Genomic DNA, 22,246 nt, shown 5'->3' on the forward strand with positions numbered 1-22,246 from the left:
CTCTGTCTCTCTACTGTATAAACCCTGAGGTGTTGTCTCTGTCTCTCTACTGTATAAACCCTGAGGTGTTGTCTCTCTACTGTATAAACCCTGAGGTGTTGTCTCTCTACTGTATAAACCCTGAGGTGTTGTCTCTCTACTGTATAAACCCTGAGGTGTTGTCTCTCTACTGTATAAACCCTGAGGTGTTGTCTCTGTCTCTCTACTGTATAAACCCTGAGGTGTTGTCTCTCTACTGTATAAACCCTGAGGTGTTGTCTCTCTACTGTATAAACCCTGAGGTGTTGTCTCTGTCTCTCTACTGTATAAACCCTGAGGTGTTGTCTCTCTACTGTATAAACCCTGAGGTGTTGTCTCTCTACTGTATAAACCCTGAGGTGTTGTCTCTCTACTGTATAAACCCTGAGGTGTTGTCTCTCTACTGTATAAACCCTGAGGTGTTGTCTCTCTACTGTATAAACCCTGAGGTGTTGTCTCTGTCTCTCTACTGTATAAACCCTGAGGTGTTGTCTCTCTACTGTATAAACCCTGAGGTGTTGTCTCTCTACTGTATAAACCCTGAGGTGTTGTCTCTCTACTGTATAAACCCTGAGGTGTTGTCTCTCTACTGTATAAACCCTGAGGTGTTGTCTCTCTACTGTATAAACCCTGAGGTGTTGTCTCTGTCTCTCTACTGTATAAACCCTGAGGTGTTGTCTCTCTACTGTATAAACCCTGAGGTGTTGTCTCTGTCTCTCTACTGTATAAACCCTGAGGTGTTGTCTCTCTACTGTATAAACCCTGAGGTGTTGTCTCTCTACTGTATAAACCCTGAGGTGTTGTCTCTGTCTCTCTACTGTATAAACCCTGAGGTGTTGTCTCTCTACTGTATAAACCCTGAGGTGTTGTCTCTCTACTGTATAAACCCTGAGGTGTTGTCTCTCTACTGTATAAACCCTGAGGTGTTGTCTCTCTACTGTATAAACCCTGAGGTGTTGTCTCTCTACTGTATAAACCCTGAGGTGTTGTCTCTGTCTCTCTACTGTATAAACCCTGAGGTGTTGTCTCTCTACTGTATAAACCCTGAGGTGTTGTCTCTGTCTCTCTACTGTATAAACCCTGAGGTGTTGTCTCTCTACTGTATAAACCCTGAGGTGTTGTCTCTGTCTCTCTACTGTATAAACCCTGAGGTGTTGTCTCTCTACTGTATAAACCCTGAGGTGTTGTCTCTCTACTGTATAAACCCTGAGGTGTTGTCTCTGTCTCTCTACTGTATAAACCCTGAGGTGTTGTCTCTCTACTGTATAAACCCTGAGGTGTTGTCTCTCTACTGTATAAACCCTGAGGTGTTGTCTCTCTACTGTATAAACCCTGAGGTGTTGTCTCTGTCTCTCTACTGTATAAACCCTGAGGTGTTGTCTCTCTACTGTATAAACCCTGAGGTGTTGTCTCTCTACTGTATAAACCCTGAGGTGTTGTCTCTGTCTCTCTACTGTATAAACCCTGAGGTGTTGTCTCTCTACTGTATAAACCCTGAGGTGTTGTCTCTCTACTGTATAAACCCTGAGGTGTTGTCTCTGTCTCTCTACTGTATAAACCCTGAGGTGTTGTCTCTCTACTGTATAAACCCTGAGGTGTTGTCTCTCTACTGTATAAACCCTGAGGTGTTGTCTCTGTCTCTCTACTGTATAAACCCTGAGGTGTTGTCTCTCTACTGTATAAACCCTGAGGTGTTGTCTCTCTACTGTATAAACCCTGAGGTGTTGTCTCTCTACTGTATAAACCCTGAGGTGTTGTCTCTCTACTGTATAAACCCTGAGGTGTTGTCTCTGTCTCTCTACTGTATAAACCCTGAGGTGTTGTCTCTGTCTCTCTACTGTATAAACCCTGAGGTGTTGTCTCTCTACTGTATAAACCCTGAGGTGTTGTCTCTCTACTGTATAAACCCTGAGGTGTTGTCTCTGTCTCTCTACTGTATAAACCCTGAGGTGTTGTCTCTCTACTGTATAAACCCTGAGGTGTTGTCTCTGTCTCTCTACTGTATAAACCCTGAGGTGTTGTCTCTCTACTGTATAAACCCTGAGGTGTTGTCTCTCTACTGTATAAACCCTGAGGTGTTGTCTCTCTACTGTATAAACCCTGAGGTGTTGTCTCTCTACTGTATAAACCCTGAGGTGTTGTCTCTGTCTCTCTACTGTATAAACCCTGAGGTGTTGTCTCTGTCTCTCTACTGTATAAACCCTGAGGTGTTGTCTCTCTACTGTATAAACCCTGAGGTGTTGTCTCTGTCTCTCTACTGTATAAACCCTGAGGTGTTGTCTCTGTCCCTCTACTGTATAAACCCTGAGGTGTTGTCTCTCTACTGTATAAACCCTGAGGTGTTGTCTCTCTACTGTATAAACCCTGAGGTGTTGTCTCTCTACTGTATAAACCCTGAGGTGTTGTCTCTCTACTGTATAAACCCTGAGGTGTTGTCTCTCTACTGTATAAACCCTGAGGTGTTGTCTCTGTCTCTCTACTGTATAAACCCTGAGGTGTTGTCTCTCTACTGTATAAACCCTGAGGTGTTGTCTCTCTACTGTATAAACCCTGAGGTGTTGTCTCTGTCTCTCTACTGTATAAACCCTGAGGTGTTGTCTCTCTACTGTATAAACCCTGAGGTGTTGTCTCTCTACTGTATAAACCCTGAGGTGTTGTCTCTCTACTGTATAAACCCTGAGGTGTTGTCTCTGTCTCTCTACTGTATAAACCCTGAGGTGTTGTCTCTCTACTGTATAAACCCTGAGGTGTTGTCTCTGTCTCTCTACTGTATAAACCCTGAGGTGTTGTCTCTCTACTGTATAAACCCTGAGGTGTTGTCTCTGTCTCTCTACTGTATAAACCCTGAGGTGTTGTCTCTCTACTGTATAAACCCTGAGGTGTTGTCTCTCTACTGTATAAACCCTGAGGTGTTGTCTCTCTACTGTATAAACCCTGAGGTGTTGTCTCTCTACTGTATAAACCCTGAGGTGTTGTCTCTCTACTGTATAAACCCTGAGGTGTTGTCTCTCTACTGTATAAACCCTGAGGTGTTGTCTCTCTACTGTATAAACCCTGAGGTGTTGTCTCTGTCTCTCTACTGTATAAACCCTGAGGTGTTGTCTCTCTACTGTATAAACCCTGAGGTGTTGTCTCTCTACTGTATAAACCCTGAGGTGTTGTCTCTCTACTGTATAAACCCTGAGGTGTTGTCTCTGTCTCTCTACTGTATAAACCCTGAGGTGTTGTCTCTCTACTGTATAAACCCTGAGGTGTTGTCTCTCTACTGTATAAACCCTGAGGTGTTGTCTCTCTACTGTATAAACCCTGAGGTGTTGTCTCTGTCTCTCTACTGTATAAACCCTGAGGTGTTGTCTCTCTACTGTATAAACCCTGAGGTGTTGTCTCTCTACTGTATAAACCCTGAGGTGTTGTCTCTCTACTGTATAAACCCTGAGGTGTTGTCTCTGTCTCTCTACTGTATAAACCCTGAGGTGTTGTCTCTCTACTGTATAAACCCTGAGGTGTTGTCTCTCTACTGTATAAACCCTGAGGTGTTGTCTCTCTACTGTATAAACCCTGAGGTGTTGTCTCTCTACTGTATAAACCCTGAGGTGTTGTCTCTGTCTCTCTACTGTATAAACCCTGAGGTGTTGTCTCTCTACTGTATAAACCCTGAGGTGTTGTCTCTCTACTGTATAAACCCTGAGGTGTTGTCTCTCTACTGTATAAACCCTGAGGTGTTGTCTCTCTACTGTATAAACCCTGAGGTGTTGTCTCTCTACTGTATAAACCCTGAGGTGTTGTCTCTCTACTGTATAAACCCTGAGGTGTTGTCTCTCTACTGTATAAACCCTGAGGTGTTGTCTCTCTACTGTATAAACCCTGAGGTGTTGTCTCTGTCTCTCTACTGTATAAACCCTGAGGTGTTGTCTCTCTACTGTATAAACCCTGAGGTGTTGTCTCTCTACTGTATAAACCCTGAGGTGTTGTCTCTGTCTCTCTACTGTATAAACCCTGAGGTGTTGTCTCTCTACTGTATAAACCCTGAGGTGTTGTCTCTCTACTGTATAAACCCTGAGGTGTTGTCTCTGTCTCTCTACTGTATAAACCCTGAGGTGTTGTCTCTCTACTGTATAAACCCTGAGGTGTTGTCTCTCTACTGTATAAACCCTGAGGTGTTGTCTCTCTACTGTATAAACCCTGAGGTGTTGTCTCTCTACTGTATAAACCCTGAGGTGTTGTCTCTGTCTCTCTACTGTATAAACCCTGAGGTGTTGTCTCTCTACTGTATAAACCCTGAGGTGTTGTCTCTCTACTGTATAAACCCTGAGGTGTTGTCTCTCTACTGTATAAACCCTGAGGTGTTGTCTCTCTACTGTATAAACCCTGAGGTGTTGTCTCTCTACTGTATAAACCCTGAGGTGTTGTCTCTCTACTGTATAAACCCTGAGGTGTTGTCTCTCTACTGTATAAACCCTGAGGTGTTGTCTCTGTCTCTCTACTGTATAAACCCTGAGGTGTTGTCTCTGTCTCTCTACTGTATAAACCCTGAGGTGTTGTCTCTCTACTGTATAAACCCTGAGGTGTTGTCTCTCTACTGTATAAACCCTGAGGTGTTGTCTCTGTCTCTCTACTGTATAAACCCTGAGGTGTTGTCTCTCTACTGTATAAACCCTGAGGTGTTGTCTCTCTACTGTATAAACCCTGAGGTGTTGTCTCTGTCTCTCTACTGTATAAACCCTGAGGTGTTGTCTCTCTACTGTATAAACCCTGAGGTGTTGTCTCTCTACTGTATAAACCCTGAGGTGTTGTCTCTGTCTCTCTACTGTATAAACCCTGAGGTGTTGTCTCTGTCTCTCTACTGTATAAACCCTGAGGTGTTGTCTCTGTCTCTCTACTGTATAAACCCTGAGGTGTTGTCTCTCTACTGTATAAACCCTGAGGTGTTGTCTCTCTACTGTATAAACCCTGAGGTGTTGTCTCTCTACTGTATAAACCCTGAGGTGTTGTCTCTGTCTCTCTACTGTATAAACCCTGAGGTGTTGTCTCTCTACTGTATAAACCCTGAGGTGTTGTCTCTCTACTGTATAAACCCTGAGGTGTTGTCTCTCTACTGTATAAACCCTGAGGTGTTGTCTCTCTACTGTATAAACCCTGAGGTGTTGTCTCTCTACTGTATAAACCCTGAGGTGTTGTCTCTGTCTCTCTACTGTATAAACCCTGAGGTGTTGTCTCTGTCTCTCTACTGTATAAACCCTGAGGTGTTGTCTCTCTACTGTATAAACCCTGAGGTGTTGTCTCTCTACTGTATAAACCCTGAGGTGTTGTCTCTCTACTGTATAAACCCTGAGGTGTTGTCTCTCTACTGTATAAACCCTGAGGTGTTGTCTCTCTACTGTATAAACCCTGAGGTGTTGTCTCTCTACTGTATAAACCCTGAGGTGTTGTCTCTGTCTCTCTACTGTATAAACCCTGAGGTGTTGTCTCTCTACTGTATAAACCCTGAGGTGTTGTCTCTCTACTGTATAAACCCTGAGGTGTTGTCTCTCTACTGTATAAACCCTGAGGTGTTGTCTCTGTCTCTCTACTGTATAAACCCTGAGGTGTTGTCTCTCTACTGTATAAACCCTGAGGTGTTGTCTCTCTACTGTATAAACCCTGAGGTGTTGTCTCTGTCTCTCTACTGTATAAACCCTGAGGTGTTGTCTCTGTCTCTCTACTGTATAAACCCTGAGGTGTTGTCTCTGTCTCTCTACTGTATAAACCCTGAGGTGTTGTCTCTGTCTCTCTACTGTATAAACCCTGAGGTGTTGTCTCTCTACTGTATAAACCCTGAGGTGTTGTCTCTGTCTCTCTACTGTATAAACCCTGAGGTGTTGTCTCTGTCTCTCTACTGTATAAACCCTGAGGTGTTGTCTCTCTACTGTATAAACCCTGAGGTGTTGTCTCTCTACTGTATAAACCCTGAGGTGTTGTCTCTGTCTCTCTACTGTATAAACCCTGAGGTGTTGTCTCTCTACTGTATAAACCCTGAGGTGTTGTCTCTCTACTGTATAAACCCTGAGGTGTTGTCTCTGTCTCTGTACTGTATAAACCCTGAGGTGTTGTCTCTCTACTGTATAAACCCTGAGGTGTTGTCTCTGTCTCTCTACTGTATAAACCCTGAGGTGTTGTCTCTGTCTCTCTACTGTATAAACCCTGAGGTGTTGTCTCTCTACTGTATAAACCCTGAGGTGTTGTCTCTGTCTCTCTACTGTATAAACCCTGAGGTGTTGTCTCTCTACTGTATAAACCCTGAGGTGTTGTCTCTGTCTCTCTACTGTATAAACCCTGAGGTGTTGTCTCTGTCTCTCTACTGTATAAACCCTGAGGTGTTGTCTCTCTACTGTATAAACCCTGAGGTGTTGTCTCTCTACTGTATAAACCCTGAGGTGTTGTCTCTCTACTGTATAAACCCTGAGGTGTTGTCTCTCTACTGTATAAACCCTGAGGTGTTGTCTCTCTACTGTATAAACCCTGAGGTGTTGTCTCTCTACTGTATAAACCCTGAGGTGTTGTCTCTCTACTGTATAAACCCTGAGGTGTTGTCTCTCTACTGTATAAACCCTGAGGTGTTGTCTCTGTCTCTCTACTGTATAAACCCTGAGGTGTTGTCTCTCTACTGTATAAACCCTGAGGTGTTGTCTCTCTACTGTATAAACCCTGAGGTGTTGTCTCTCTACTGTATAAACCCTGAGGTGTTGTCTCTCTACTGTATAAACCCTGAGGTGTTGTCTCTCTACTGTATAAACCCTGAGGTGTTGTCTCTCTACTGTATAAACCCTGAGGTGTTGTCTCTCTACTGTATAAACCCTGAGGTGTTGTCTCTGTCTCTGTACTGTATAAACCCTGAGGTGTTGTCTCTCTACTGTATAAACCCTGAGGTGTTGTCTCTGTCTCTCTACTGTATAAACCCTGAGGTGTTGTCTCTGTCTCTCTACTGTATAAACCCTGAGGTGTTGTCTCTCTACTGTATAAACCCTGAGGTGTTGTCTCTCTACTGTATAAACCCTGAGGTGTTGTCTCTGTCTCTCTACTGTATAAACCCTGAGGTGTTGTCTCTCTACTGTATAAACCCTGAGGTGTTGTCTCTCTACTGTATAAACCCTGAGGTGTTGTCTCTGTCTCTCTACTGTATAAACCCTGAGGTGTTGTCTCTCTACTGTATAAACCCTGAGGTGTTGTCTCTCTACTGTATAAACCCTGAGGTGTTGTCTCTGTCTCTCTACTGTATAAACCCTGAGGTGTTGTCTCTGTCTCTCTACTGTATAAACCCTGAGGTGTTGTCTCTGTCTCTCTACTGTATAAACCCTGAGGTGTTGTCTCTCTACTGTATAAACCCTGAGGTGTTGTCTCTCTACTGTATAAACCCTGAGGTGTTGTCTCTCTACTGTATAAACCCTGAGGTGTTGTCTCTGTCTCTCTACTGTATAAACCCTGAGGTGTTGTCTCTCTACTGTATAAACCCTGAGGTGTTGTCTCTCTACTGTATAAACCCTGAGGTGTTGTCTCTCTACTGTATAAACCCTGAGGTGTTGTCTCTCTACTGTATAAACCCTGAGGTGTTGTCTCTCTACTGTATAAACCCTGAGGTGTTGTCTCTGTCTCTCTACTGTATAAACCCTGAGGTGTTGTCTCTCTACTGTATAAACCCTGAGGTGTTGTCTCTCTACTGTATAAACCCTGAGGTGTTGTCTCTCTACTGTATAAACCCTGAGGTGTTGTCTCTGTCTCTCTACTGTATAAACCCTGAGGTGTTGTCTCTCTACTGTATAAACCCTGAGGTGTTGTCTCTCTACTGTATAAACCCTGAGGTGTTGTCTCTGTCTCTCTACTGTATAAACCCTGAGGTGTTGTCTCTGTCTCTCTACTGTATAAACCCTGAGGTGTTGTCTCTGTCTCTCTACTGTATAAACCCTGAGGTGTTGTCTCTCTACTGTATAAACCCTGAGGTGTTGTCTCTGTCTCTCTACTGTATAAACCCTGAGGTGTTGTCTCTGTCTCTCTACTGTATAAACCCTGAGGTGTTGTCTCTCTACTGTATAAACCCTGAGGTGTTGTCTCTCTACTGTATAAACCCTGAGGTGTTGTCTCTGTCTCTCTACTGTATAAACCCTGAGGTGTTGTCTCTCTACTGTATAAACCCTGAGGTGTTGTCTCTCTACTGTATAAACCCTGAGGTGTTGTCTCTCTACTGTATAAACCCTGAGGTGTTGTCTCTCTACTGTATAAACCCTGAGGTGTTGTCTCTCTACTGTATAAACCCTGAGGTGTTGTCTCTCTACTGTATAAACCCTGAGGTGTTGTCTCTGTCTCTGTACTGTATAAACCCTGAGGTGTTGTCTCTCTACTGTATAAACCCTGAGGTGTTGTCTCTGTCTCTCTACTGTATAAACCCTGAGGTGTTGTCTCTGTCTCTCTACTGTATAAACCCTGAGGTGTTGTCTCTCTACTGTATAAACCCTGAGGTGTTGTCTCTGTCTCTCTACTGTATAAACCCTGAGGTGTTGTCTCTCTACTGTATAAACCCTGAGGTGTTGTCTCTGTCTCTCTACTGTATAAACCCTGAGGTGTTGTCTCTGTCTCTCTACTGTATAAACCCTGAGGTGTTGTCTCTCTACTGTATAAACCCTGAGGTGTTGTCTCTCTACTGTATAAACCCTGAGGTGTTGTCTCTGTCTCTCTACTGTATAAACCCTGAGGTGTTGTCTCTCTACTGTATAAACCCTGAGGTGTTGTCTCTCTACTGTATAAACCCTGAGGTGTTGTCTCTCTACTGTATAAACCCTGAGGTGTTGTCTCTCTACTGTATAAACCCTGAGGTGTTGTCTCTGTCTCTCTACTGTATAAACCCTGAGGTGTTGTCTCTCTACTGTATAAACCCTGAGGTGTTGTCTCTCTACTGTATAAACCCTGAGGTGTTGTCTCTCTACTGTATAAACCCTGAGGTGTTGTCTCTCTACTGTATAAACCCTGAGGTGTTGTCTCTCTACTGTATAAACCCTGAGGTGTTGTCTCTCTACTGTATAAACCCTGAGGTGTTGTCTCTCTACTGTATAAACCCTGAGGTGTTGTCTCTCTACTGTATAAACCCTGAGGTGTTGTCTCTCTACTGTATAAACCCTGAGGTGTTGTCTCTCTACTGTATAAACCCTGAGGTGTTGTCTCTCTACTGTATAAACCCTGAGGTGTTGTCTCTCTACTGTATAAACCCTGAGGTGTTGTCTCTCTACTGTATAAACCCTGAGGTGTTGTCTCTGTCTCTCTACTGTATAAACCCTGAGGTGTTGTCTCTCTACTGTATAAACCCTGAGGTGTTGTCTCTCTACTGTATAAACCCTGAGGTGTTGTCTCTGTCTCTCTACTGTATAAACCCTGAGGTGTTGTCTCTGTCTCTCTACTGTATAAACCCTGAGGTGTTGTCTCTGTCTCTCTACTGTATAAACCCTGAGGTGTTGTCTCTCTACTGTATAAACCCTGAGGTGTTGTCTCTGTCTCTCTACTGTATAAACCCTGAGGTGTTGTCTCTGTCTCTCTACTGTATAAACCCTGAGGTGTTGTCTCTCTACTGTATAAACCCTGAGGTGTTGTCTCTCTACTGTATAAACCCTGAGGTGTTGTCTCTCTACTGTATAAACCCTGAGGTGTTGTCTCTCTACTGTATAAACCCTGAGGTGTTGTCTCTCTACTGTATAAACCCTGAGGTGTTGTCTCTGTCTCTCTACTGTATAAACCCTGAGGTGTTGTCTCTGTCTCTCTACTGTATAAACCCTGAGGTGTTGTCTCTGTCTCTCTACTGTATAAACCCTGAGGTGTTGCTCTCTACTGTATAAACCCTGAGGTGTTGTCTCTCTACTGTATAAACCCTGAGGTGTTGTCTCTCTACTGTATAAACCCTGAGGTGTTGTCTCTGTCTCTCTACTGTATAAACCCTGAGGTGTTGTCTCTCTACTGTATAAACCCTGAGGTGTTGTCTCTCTACTGTATAAACCCTGAGGTGTTGTCTCTCTACTGTATAAACCCTGAGGTGTTGTCTCTCTACTGTATAAACCCTGAGGTGTTGTCTCTGTCTCTCTACTGTATAAACCCTGAGGTGTTGTCTCTCTACTGTATAAACCCTGAGGTGTTGTCTCTCTACTGTATAAACCCTGAGGTGTTGTCTCTCTACTGTATAAACCCTGAGGTGTTGTCTCTCTACTGTATAAACCCTGAGGTGTTGTCTCTCTACTGTATAAACCCTGAGGTGTTGTCTCTCTACTGTATAAACCCTGAGGTGTTGTCTCTCTACTGTATAAACCCTGAGGTGTTGTCTCTCTACTGTATAAACCCTGAGGTGTTGTCTCTCTACTGTATAAACCCTGAGGTGTTGTCTCTCTACTGTATAAACCCTGAGGTGTTGTCTCTCTACTGTATAAACCCTGAGGTGTTGTCTCTCTACTGTATAAACCCTGAGGTGTTGTCTCTCTACTCTATAAACCCTGAGGTGTTGTCTCTGTCTCTCTACTGTATAAACCCTGAGGTGTTGTCTCTCTACTGTATAAACCCTGAGGTGTTGTCTCTCTACTGTATAAACCCTGAGGTGTTGTCTCTGTCTCTCTACTGTATAAACCCTGAGGTGTTGTCTCTGTCTCTCTACTGTATAAACCCTGAGGTGTTGTCTCTGTCTCTCTACTGTATAAACCCTGAGGTGTTGTCTCTCTACTGTATAAACCCTGAGGTGTTGTCTCTGTCTCTCTACTGTATAAACCCTGAGGTGTTGTCTCTGTCTCTCTACTGTATAAACCCTGAGGTGTTGTCTCTCTACTGTATAAACCCTGAGGTGTTGTCTCTGTCTCTCTACTGTATAAACCCTGAGGTGTTGTCTCTCTACTGTATAAACCCTGAGGTGTTGTCTCTCTACTGTATAAACCCTGAGGTGTTGTCTCTGTCTCTCTACTGTATAAACCCTGAGGTGTTGTCTCTCTACTGTATAAACCCTGAGGTGTTGTCTCTCTACTGTATAAACCCTGAGGTGTTGTCTCTGTCTCTCTACTGTATAAACCCTGAGGTGTTGTCTCTCTACTGTATAAACCCTGAGGTGTTGTCTCTCTACTGTATAAACCCTGAGGTGTTGTCTCTGTCTCTCTACTGTATAAACCCTGAGGTGTTGTCTCTGTCTCTCTACTGTATAAACCCTGAGGTGTTGTCTCTGTCTCTCTACTGTATAAACCCTGAGGTGTTGTCTCTCTACTGTATAAACCCTGAGGTGTTGTCTCTCTACTGTATAAACCCTGAGGTGTTGTCTCTCTACTGTATAAACCCTGAGGTGTTGTCTCTGTCTCTCTACTGTATAAACCCTGAGGTGTTGTCTCTCTACTGTATAAACCCTGAGGTGTTGTCTCTCTACTGTATAAACCCTGAGGTGTTGTCTCTCTACTGTATAAACCCTGAGGTGTTGTCTCTCTACTGTATAAACCCTGAGGTGTTGTCTCTCTACTCTATAAACCCTGAGGTGTTGTCTCTGTCTCTCTACTGTATAAACCCTGAGGTGTTGTCTCTCTACTGTATAAACCCTGAGGTGTTGTCTCTCTACTGTATAAACCCTGAGGTGTTGTCTCTCTACTCTATAAACCCTGAGGTGTTGTCTCTGTCTCTCTACTGTATAAACCCTGAGGTGTTGTCTCTCTACTGTATAAACCCTGAGGTGTTGTCTCTCTACTGTATAAACCCTGAGGTGTTGTCTCTGTCTCTCTACTGTATAAACCCTGAGGTGTTGTCTCTGTCTCTCTACTGTATAAACCCTGAGGTGTTGTCTCTGTCTCTCTACTGTATAAACCCTGAGGTGTTGTCTCTCTACTGTATAAACCCTGAGGTGTTGTCTCTGTCTCTCTACTGTATAAACCCTGAGGTGTTGTCTCTGTCTCTCTACTGTATAAACCCTGAGGTGTTGTCTCTCTACTGTATAAACCCTGAGGTGTTGTCTCTCTACTGTATAAACCCTGAGGTGTTGTCTCTGTCTCTCTACTGTATAAACCCTGAGGTGTTGTCTCTCTACTGTATAAACCCTGAGGTGTTGTCTCTCTACTGTATAAACCCTGAGGTGTTGTCTCTGTCTCTGTACTGTATAAACCCTGAGGTGTTGTCTCTCTACTGTATAAACCCTGAGGTGTTGTCTCTGTCTCTCTACTGTATAAACCCTGAGGTGTTGTCTCTGTCTCTCTACTGTATAAACCCTGAGGTGTTGTCTCTCTACTGTATAAACCCTGAGGTGTTGTCTCTGTCTCTCTACTGTATAAACCCTGAGGTGTTGTCTCTCTACTGTATAAACCCTGAGGTGTTGTCTCTGTCTCTCTACTGTATAAACCCTGAGGTGTTGTCTCTGTCTCTCTACTGTATAAACCCTGAGGTGTTGTCTCTCTACTGTATAAACCCTGAGGTGTTGTCTCTCTACTGTATAAACCCTGAGGTGTTGTCTCTCTACTGTATAAACCCTGAGGTGTTGTCTCTCTACTGTATAAACCCTGAGGTGTTGTCTCTGTCTCTCTACTGTATAAACCCTGAGGTGTTGTCTCTCTACTGTATAAACCCTGAGGTGTTGTCTCTCTACTGTATAAACCCTGAGGTGTTGTCTCTCTACTGTATAAACCCTGAGGTGTTGTCTCTCTACTGTATAAACCCTGAGGTGTTGTCTCTGTCTCTCTACTGTATAAACCCTGAGGTGTTGTCTCTCTACTGTATAAACCCTGAGGTGTTGTCTCTCTACTGTATAAACCCTGAGGTGTTGTCTCTCTACTGTATAAACCCTGAGGTGTTGTCTCTCTACTGTATAAACCCTGAGGTGTTGTCTCTCTACTGTATAAACCCTGAGGTGTTGTCTCTCTACTGTATAAACCCTGAGGTGTTGTCTCTCTACTGTATAAACCCTGAGGTGTTGTCTCTCTACTGTATAAACCCTGAGGTGTTGTCTCTCTACTGTATAAACCCTGAGGTGTTGTCTCTCTACTGTATAAACCCTGAGGTGTTGTCTCTCTACTGTATAAACCCTGAGGTGTTGTCTCTCTACTGTATAAACCCTGAGGTGTTGTCTCTCTACTGTATAAACCCTGAGGTGTTGTCTCTGTCTCTCTACTGTATAAACCCTGAGGTGTTGTCTCTCTACTGTATAAACCCTGAGGTGTTGTCTCTCTACTGTATAAACCCTGAGGTGTTGTCTCTGTCTCTCTACTGTATAAACCCTGAGGTGTTGTCTCTGTCTCTCTACTGTATAAACCCTGAGGTGTTGTCTCTGTCTCTCTACTGTATAAACCCTGAGGTGTTGTCTCTCTACTGTATAAACCCTGAGGTGTTGTCTCTCTACTGTATAAACCCTGAGGTGTTGTCTCTGTCTCTCTACTGTATAAACCCTGAGGTGTTGTCTCTCTACTGTATAAACCCTGAGGTGTTGTCTCTCTACTGTATAAACCCTGAGGTGTTGTCTCTCTACTGTATAAACCCTGAGGTGTTGTCTCTCTACTGTATAAACCCTGAGGTGTTGTCTCTCTACTGTATAAACCCTGAGGTGTTGTCTCTGTCTCTCTACTGTATAAACCCTGAGGTGTTGTCTCTGTCTCTCTACTGTATAAACCCTGAGGTGTTGTCTCTGTCTCTCTACTGTATAAACCCTGAGGTGTTGTCTCTACTGTATAAACCCTGAGGTGTTGTCTCTCTACTGTATAAACCCTGAGGTGTTGTCTCTCTACTGTATAAACCCTGAGGTGTTGTCTCTGTCTCTCTACTGTATAAACCCTGAGGTGTTGTCTCTCTACTGTATAAACCCTGAGGTGTTGTCTCTCTACTGTATAAACCCTGAGGTGTTGTCTCTCTACTGTATAAACCCTGAGGTGTTGTCTCTCTACTGTATAAACCCTGAGGTGTTGTCTCTCTACTGTATAAACCCTGAGGTGTTGTCTCTGTCTCTCTACTGTATAAACCCTGAGGTGTTGTCTCTCTACTGTATAAACCCTGAGGTGTTGTCTCTCTACTGTATAAACCCTGAGGTGTTGTCTCTCTACTGTATAAACCCTGAGGTGTTGTCTCTCTACTGTATAAACCCTGAGGTGTTGTCTCTCTACTCTATAAACCCTGAGGTGTTGTCTCTCTACTCTATAAACCCTGAGGTGTTGTCTCTCTACTGTATAAACCCTGAGGTGTTGTCTCTCTACTGTATAAACCCTGAGGTGTTGTCTCTCTACTGTATAAACCCTGAGGTGTTGTCTCTCTACTGTATAAACCCTGAGGTGTTGTCTCTCTACTGTATAAACCCTGAGGTGTTGTCTCTCTACTGTATAAACCCTGAGGTGTTGTCTCTCTACTCTATAAACCCTGAGGTGTTGTCTCTGTCTCTCTACTGTATAAACCCTGAGGTGTTGTCTCTCTACTGTATAAACCCTGAGGTGTTGTCTCTCTACTGTATAAACCCTGAGGTGTTGTCTCTGTCTCTCTACTGTATAAACCCTGAGGTGTTGTCTCTGTCTCTCTACTGTATAAACCCTGAGGTGTTGTCTCTGTCTCTCTACTGTATAAACCCTGAGGTGTTGTCTCTCTACTGTATAAACCCTGAGGTGTTGTCTCTGTCTCTCTACTGTATAAACCCTGAGGTGTTGTCTCTGTCTCTCTACTGTATAAACCCTGAGGTGTTGTCTCTCTACTGTATAAACCCTGAGGTGTTGTCTCTCTACTGTATAAACCCTGAGGTGTTGTCTCTCTACTGTATAAACCCTGAGGTGTTGTCTCTGTCTCTCTACTGTATAAACCCTGAGGTGTTGTCTCTACTGTATAAACCCTGAGGTGTTGTCTCTCTACTGTATAAACCCTGAGGTGTTGTCTCTCTACTGTATAAACCCTGAGGTGTTGTCTCTGTCTCTCTACTGTATAAACCCTGAGGTGTTGTCTCTCTACTGTATAAACCCTGAGGTGTTGTCTCTCTACTGTATAAACCCTGAGGTGTTGTCTCTCTACTGTATAAACCCTGAGGTGTTGTCTCTCTACTGTATAAACCCTGAGGTGTTGTCTCTGTCTCTCTACTGTATAAACCCTGAGGTGTTGTCTCTGTCTCTCTACTGTATAAACCCTGAGGTGTTGTCTCTCTACTGTATAAACCCTGAGGTGTTGTCTCTCTACTGTATAAACCCTGAGGTGTTGTCTCTCTACTGTATAAACCCTGAGGTGTTGTCTCTCTACTGTATAAACCCTGAGGTGTTGTCTCTGTCTCTCTACTGTATAAACCCTGAGGTGTTGTCTCTCTACTGTATAAACCCTGAGGTGTTGTCTCTCTACTGTATAAACCCTGAGGTGTTGTCTCTGTCTCTCTACTGTATAAACCCTGAGGTGTTGTCTCTCTACTGTATAAACCCTGAGGTGTTGTCTCTGTCTCTCTACTGTATAAACCCTGAGGTGTTGTCTCTCTACTGTATAAACCCTGAGGTGTTGTCTCTCTACTGTATAAACCCTGAGGTGTTGTCTCTGTCTCTCTACTGTATAAACCCTGAGGTGTTGTCTCTCTACTGTATAAACCCTGAGGTGTTGTCTCTCTACTCTATAAACCCTGAGGTGTTGTCTCTCTACTCTATAAACCCTGAGGTGTTGTCTCTCTACTCTATAAACCCTGAGGTGTTGTCTCTGTCTCTCTACTGTATAAACCCTGAGGTGTTGTCTCTCTACTGTATAAACCCTGAGGTGTTGTCTCTCTACTGTATAAACCCTGAGGTGTTGTCTCTGTCTCTCTACTGTATAAACCCTGAGGTGTTGTCTCTGTCTCTCTACTGTATAAACCCTGAGGTGTTGTCTCTGTCTCTCTACTGTATAAACCCTGAGGTGTTGTCTCTCTACTGTATAAACCCTGAGGTGTTGTCTCTGTCTCTCTACTGTATAAACCCTGAGGTGTTGTCTCTGTCTCTCTACTGTATAAACCCTGAGGTGTTGTCTCTCTACTGTATAAACCCTGAGGTGTTGTCTCTCTACTGTATAAACCCTGAGGTGTTGTCTCTGTCTCTCTACTGTATAAACCCTGAGGTGTTGTCTCTCTACTGTATAAACCCTGAGGTGTTGTCTCTCTACTGTATAAACCCTGAGGTGTTGTCTCTGTCTCTCTACTGTATAAACCCTGAGGTGTTGTCTCTACTGTATAAACCCTGAGGTGTTGTCTCTCTACTGTATAAACCCTGAGGTGTTGTCTCTCTACTGTATAAACCCTGAGGTGTTGTCTCTGTCTCTCTACTGTATAAACCCTGAGGTGTTGTCTCTGTCTCTCTACTGTATAAACCCTGAGGTGTTGTCTCTCTACTGTATAAACCCTGAGGTGTTGTCTCTCTACTGTATAAACCCTGAGGTGTTGTCTCTGTCTCTCTACTGTATAAACCCTGAGGTGTTGTCTCTCTACTGTATAAACCCTGAGGTGTTGTCTCTCTACTGTATAAACCCTGAGGTGTTGTCTCTCTACTGTATAAACCCTGAGGTGTTGTCTCTCTACTGTATAAACCCTGAGGTGTTGTCTCTCTACTGTATAAACCCTGAGGTGTTGTCTCTCTACTGTATAAACCCTGAGGTGTTGTCTCTCTACTGTATAAACCCTGAGGTGTTGTCTCTCTACTGTATAAACCCTGAGGTGTTGTCTCTCTACTGTATAAACCCTGAGGTGTTGTCTCTCTACTGTATAAACCCTGAGGTGTTGTCTCTGTACTGTATAAACCCTGAGGTGTTGTCTCTGTCTCTGTACTGTATAAACCCTGAGGTGTTGTCTCTCTACTGTATAAACCCTGAGGTGTTGTCTCTGTCTCTGTACTGTATAAACCCTGAGGTGTTGTCTCTCTACTGTATAAACCCTGAGGTGTTGTCTCTGTCTCTCTACTGTATAAACCCTGAGGTGTTGTCTCTGTCTCTCTACTGTATAAACCCTGAGGTGTTGTCTCTCTACTGTATAAACCCTGAGGTGTTGTCTCTGTCTCTCTACTGTATAAACCCTGAGGTGTTGTCTCTCTACTGTATAAACCCTGAGGTGTTGTCTCTGTCTCTCTACTGTATAAACCCTGAGGTGTTGTCTCTCTACTGTATAAACCCTGAGGTGTTGTCTCTGTCTCTCTACTGTATAAACCCTGAGGTGTTGTCTCTCTACTGTATAAACCCTGAGGTGTTGTCTCTCTACTGTATAAACCCTGAGGTGTTGTCTCTCTACTCTATAAACCCTGAGGTGTTGTCTCTGTCTCTCTACTGTATAAACCCTGAGGTGTTGTCTCTCTACTGTATAAACCCTGAGGTGTTGTCTCTCTACTGTATAAACCCTGAGGTGTTGTCTCTCTACTGTATAAACCCTGAGGTGTTGTCTCTGTCTCTCTACTGTATAAACCCTGAGGTGTTGTCTCTGTCTCTCTACTGTATAAACCCTGAGGTGTTGTCTCTCTACTGTATAAACCCTGAGGTGTTGTCTCTGTCTCTCTACTGTATAAACCCTGAGGTGTTGTCTCTGTCTCTCTACTGTATAAACCCTGAGGTGTTGTCTCTCTACTGTATAAACCCTGAGGTGTTGTCTCTCTACTGTATAAACCCTGAGGTGTTGTCTCTCTACTGTATAAACCCTGAGGTGTTGTCTCTGTCTCTCTACTGTATAAACCCTGAGGTGTTGTCTCTCTACTGTATAAACCCTGAGGTGTTGTCTCTCTACTGTATAAACCCTGAGGTGTTGTCTCTGTCTCTCTACTGTATAAACCCTGAGGTGTTGTCTCTCTACTGTATAAACCCTGAGGTGTTGTCTCTCTACTGTATAAACCCTGAGGTGTTGTCTCTCTACTGTATAAACCCTGAGGTGTTGTCTCTGTCTCTCTACTGTATAAACCCTGAGGTGTTGTCTCTGTCTCTCTACTATATAAACCCTGAGGTGTTGTCTCTCTACTGTATAAACCCTGAGGTGTTGTCTCTCTACTGTATAAACCCTGAGGTGTTGTCTCTGTCTCTCTACTGTATAAACCCTGAGGTGTTGTCTCTCTACTGTATAAACCCTGAGGTGTTGTCTCTCTACTGTATAAACCCTGAGGTGTTGTCTCTGTCTCTCTACTGTATAAACCCTGAGGTGTTGTCTCTCTACTGTATAAACCCTGAGGTGTTGTCTCTCTACTGTATAAACCCTGAGGTGTTGTCTCTCTACTGTATAAACCCTGAGGTGTTGTCTCTCTACTGTATAAACCCTGAGGTGTTGTCTCTCTACTGTATAAACCCTGAGGTGTTGTCTCTCTACTGTATAAACCCTGAGGTGTTGTCTCTCTACTGTATAAACCCTGAGGTGTTGTCTCTCTACTGTATAAACCCTGAGGTGTTGTCTCTCTACTGTATAAACCCTGAGGTGTTGTCTCTCTACTGTATAAACCCTGAGGTGTTGTCTCTGTCTCTGTACTGTATAAACCCTGAGGTGTTGTCTCTCTACTGTATAAACCCTGAGGTGTTGTCTCTGTCTCTGTACTGTATAAACCCTGAGGTGTTGTCTCTCTACTGTATAAACCCTGAGGTGTTGTCTCTGTCTCTCTACTGTATAAACCCTGAGGTGTTGTCTCTGTCTCTCTACTGTATAAACCCTGAGGTGTTGTCTCTCTACTGTATAAACCCTGAGGTGTTGTCTCTGTCTCTCTACTGTATAAACCCTGAGGTGTTGTCTCTCTACTGTATAAACCCTGAGGTGTTGTCTCTCTACTGTATAAACCCTGAGGTGTTGTCTCTGTCTCTCTACTGTATAAACCCTGAGGTGTTGTCTCTGTCTCTCTACTGTATAAACCCTGAGGTGTTGTCTCTCTACTGTATAAACCCTGAGGTGTTGTCTCTCTACTGTATAAACCCTGAGGTGTTGTCTCTGTCTCTCTACTGTATAAACCCTGAGGTGTTGTCTCTCTACTGTATGAACCCTGAGGTGTTGTCTCTGTCTCTCTACTGTATAAACCCTGAGGTGTTGTCTCTCTACTGTATAAACCCTGAGGTGTTGTCTCTCTACTGTATAAACCCTGAGGTGTTGTCTCTGTCTCTCTACTGTATAAACCCTGAGGTGTTGTCTCTCTACTGTATAAACCCTGAGGTGTTGTCTCTCTACTGTATAAACCCTGAGGTGTTGTCTCTCTACTGTATAAACCCTGAGGTGTTGTCTCTCTACTGTATAAACCCTGAGGTGTTGTCTCTCTACTGTATAAACCCTGAGGTGTTGTCTCTCTACTGTATAAACCCTGAGGTGTTGTCTCTGTCTCTCTACTGTATAAACCCTGAGGTGTTGTCTCTACTGTATAAACCCTGAGGTGTTGTCTCTCTACTGTATAAACCCTGAGGTGTTGTCTCTCTACTGTATAAACCCTGAGGTGTTGTCTCTCTACTGTATAAACCCTGAGGTGTTGTCTCTGTCTCTCTACTGTATAAACCCTGAGGTGTTGTCTCTCTACTGTATGAACCCTGAGGTGTTGTCTCTGTCTCTCTACTGTATAAACCCTGAGGTGTTGTCTCTCTACTGTATAAACCCTGAGGTGTTGTCTCTCTACTGTATAAACCCTGAGGTGTTGTCTCTGTCTCTCTACTGTATAAACCCTGAGGTGTTGTCTCTCTACTGTATAAACCCTGAGGTGTTGTCTCTACTGTATAAACCCTGAGGTGTTGTCTCTCTACTGTATAAACCCTGAGGTGTTGTCTCTGTCTCTCTACTGTATAAACCCTGAGGTGTTGTCTCTCTACTGTATAAACCCTGAGGTGTTGTCTCTCTACTGTATAAACCCTGAGGTGTTGTCTCTCTACTGTATAAACCCTGAGGTGTTGTCTCTCTACTGTATAAACCCTGAGGTGTTGTCTCTCTACTGTATAAACCCTGAGGTGTTGTCTCTCTACTCTATAAACCCTGAGGTGTTGTCTCTGTCTCTCTACTGTATAAACCCTGAGGTGTTGTCTCTCTACTGTATAAACCCTGAGGTGTTGTCTCTCTACTGTATAAACCCTGAGGTGTTGTCTCTCTACTGTATAAACCCTGAGGTGTTGTCTCTCTACTGTATAAACCCTGAGGTGTTGTCTCTCTACTCTATAAACCCTGAGGTGTTGTCTCTGTCTCTCTACTGTATAAACCCTGAGGTGTTGTCTCTCTACTGTATAAACCCTGAGGTGTTGTCTCTCTACTGTATAAACCCTGAGGTGTTGTCTCTGTCTCTCTACTGTATAAACCCTGAGGTGTTGTCTCTGTCTCTCTACTGTATAAACCCTGAGGTGTTGTCTCTGTCTCTCTACTGTATAAACCCTGAGGTGTTGTCTCTGTCTCTCTACTGTATAAACCCTGAGGTGTTGTCTCTCTACTGTATAAACCCTGAGGTGTTGTCTCTGTCTCTCTACTGTATAAACCCTGAGGTGTTGTCTCTGTCTCTCTACTGTATAAACCCTGAGGTGTTGTCTCTCTACTGTATAAACCCTGAGGTGTTGTCTCTCTACTGTATAAACCCTGAGGTGTTGTCTCTGTCTCTCTACTGTATAAACCCTGAGGTGTTGTCTCTCTACTGTATAAACCCTGAGGTGTTGTCTCTCTACTGTATAAACCCTGAGGTGTTGTCTCTCTACTGTATAAACCCTGAGGTGTTGTCTCTGTCTCTCTACTGTATAAACCCTGAGGTGTTGTCTCTGTCTCTCTACTATATAAACCCTGAGGTGTTGTCTCTCTACTGTATAAACCCTGAGGTGTTGTCTCTCTACTGTATAAACCCTGAGGTGTTGTCTCTCTACTGTATAAACCCTGAGGTGTTGTCTCTCTACTGTATAAACCCTGAGGTGTTGTCTCTCTACTGTATAAACCCTGAGGTGTTGTCTCTCTACTGTATAAACCCTGAGGTGTTGTCTCTCTACTGTATAAACCCTGAGGTGTTGTCTCTCTACTGTATAAACCCTGAGGGTTTGTCTCTCTACTGTATAAATCCTGAGGTGTTGTCTCTCTACTGTATAAACCCTGAGGTGTTGTCTCTGTCTCTCTACTGTATAAACCCTGAGGTGTTGTCTCTCTACTGTATAAACCCTGAGGTGTTGTCTCTCTACTGTATAAACCCTGAGGTGTTGTCCCTCTACTGTATAAACCCTGAGGTGTTGTCTCTCTACTGTATAAACCCTGAGGTGTTGTCTCTGTCTCTCTACTGTATAAACCCTGAGGTGTTGTCTCTCTACTGTATAAACCCTGAGGTGTTGTCTCTCTACTCTATAAACCCTGAGGTGTTGTCTCTCTACTCTATAAACCCTGAGGTGTTGTCTCTGTCTCTCTACTGTATAAACCCTGAGGTGTTGTCTCTCTACTGTATAAACCCTGAGGTGTTGTCTCTGTCTCTCTACTGTATAAACCCTGAGGTGTTGTCTCTGTCTCTCTACTGTATAAACCCTGAGGTGTTGTCTCTGTCTCTCTACTGTATAAACCCTGAGGTGTTGTCTCTCTACTGTATAAACCCTGAGGTGTTGTCTCTCTACTGTATAAACCCTGAGGTGTTGTCTCTGTCTCTCTACTGTATAAACCCTGAGGTGTTGTCTCTCTACTGTATAAACCCTGAGGTGTTGTCTCTGTCTCTCTACTGTATAAACCCTGAGGTGTTGTCTCTCTACTGTATAAACCCTGAGGTGTTGTCTCTCTACTGTATAAACCCTGAGGTGTTGTCTCTCTACTGTATAAACCCTGAGGTGTTGTCTCTCTACTGTATAAACCCTGAGGTGTTGTCTCTGTCTCTCTACTGTATAAACCCTGAGGTGTTGTCTCTGTGTGTCTCTCTAGCTTCCTATTGGTTAACAGCGTGGCGTTGCATGGTGACGGCTGTCCAATCTGCCAATCAGTGGAGAAACAGCTGTACACACTGTCCAGGAACCTCAACTGTTCATTACTACAGGTAGACACGTCTTCTACCTCACAGACAGATGTACACACTGTCCAGGAACCTCAACTGTTCATTACTACAGGTAGACACGTCTTCTACCTCACACGTTATGGAGTCCTCATGACATGCCTGTTGTGTTTTGTTATCTGACAGAATTCCCAGTCCAGGATTATTAATGAATTCTGCCGAGACGCATGGACCTATCCTCCTACACCACCCATTATCCTGCAGGTAGATATATGCTCTTTATTACATGGTAATAACCCCTATTACACGGTAATAACCCCTATTACACGGTAATAACCCCTATTACACGGTAATAACCCCTATTACATGGTAATAACCCC

General features: G+C 43.8%; 1 protein-coding gene across 1 annotated transcript in view; it reads left to right on the top strand.

Moving 5' to 3' along the window:
- The window catches only part of LOC129823563 (metallophosphoesterase 1-like), a 152,951-nt gene that overhangs the window by 31,892 nt on the left and 98,813 nt on the right, over positions 1-22,246 (top strand). The window contains exons 5-6 of the mRNA XM_055882391.1: positions 21,800-21,911; positions 22,053-22,130. Of these exons, the coding sequence (XP_055738366.1) occupies positions 21,800-21,911; positions 22,053-22,130 (190 nt within the window). The remainder of the gene's footprint in view (positions 1-21,799; positions 21,912-22,052; positions 22,131-22,246) is intronic.

Source organism: Salvelinus fontinalis, chromosome 26, assembly GCF_029448725.1.
Source record: "Salvelinus fontinalis isolate EN_2023a chromosome 26, ASM2944872v1, whole genome shotgun sequence".
Classification (NCBI taxonomy): domain Eukaryota; kingdom Metazoa; phylum Chordata; class Actinopteri; order Salmoniformes; family Salmonidae; genus Salvelinus; species Salvelinus fontinalis.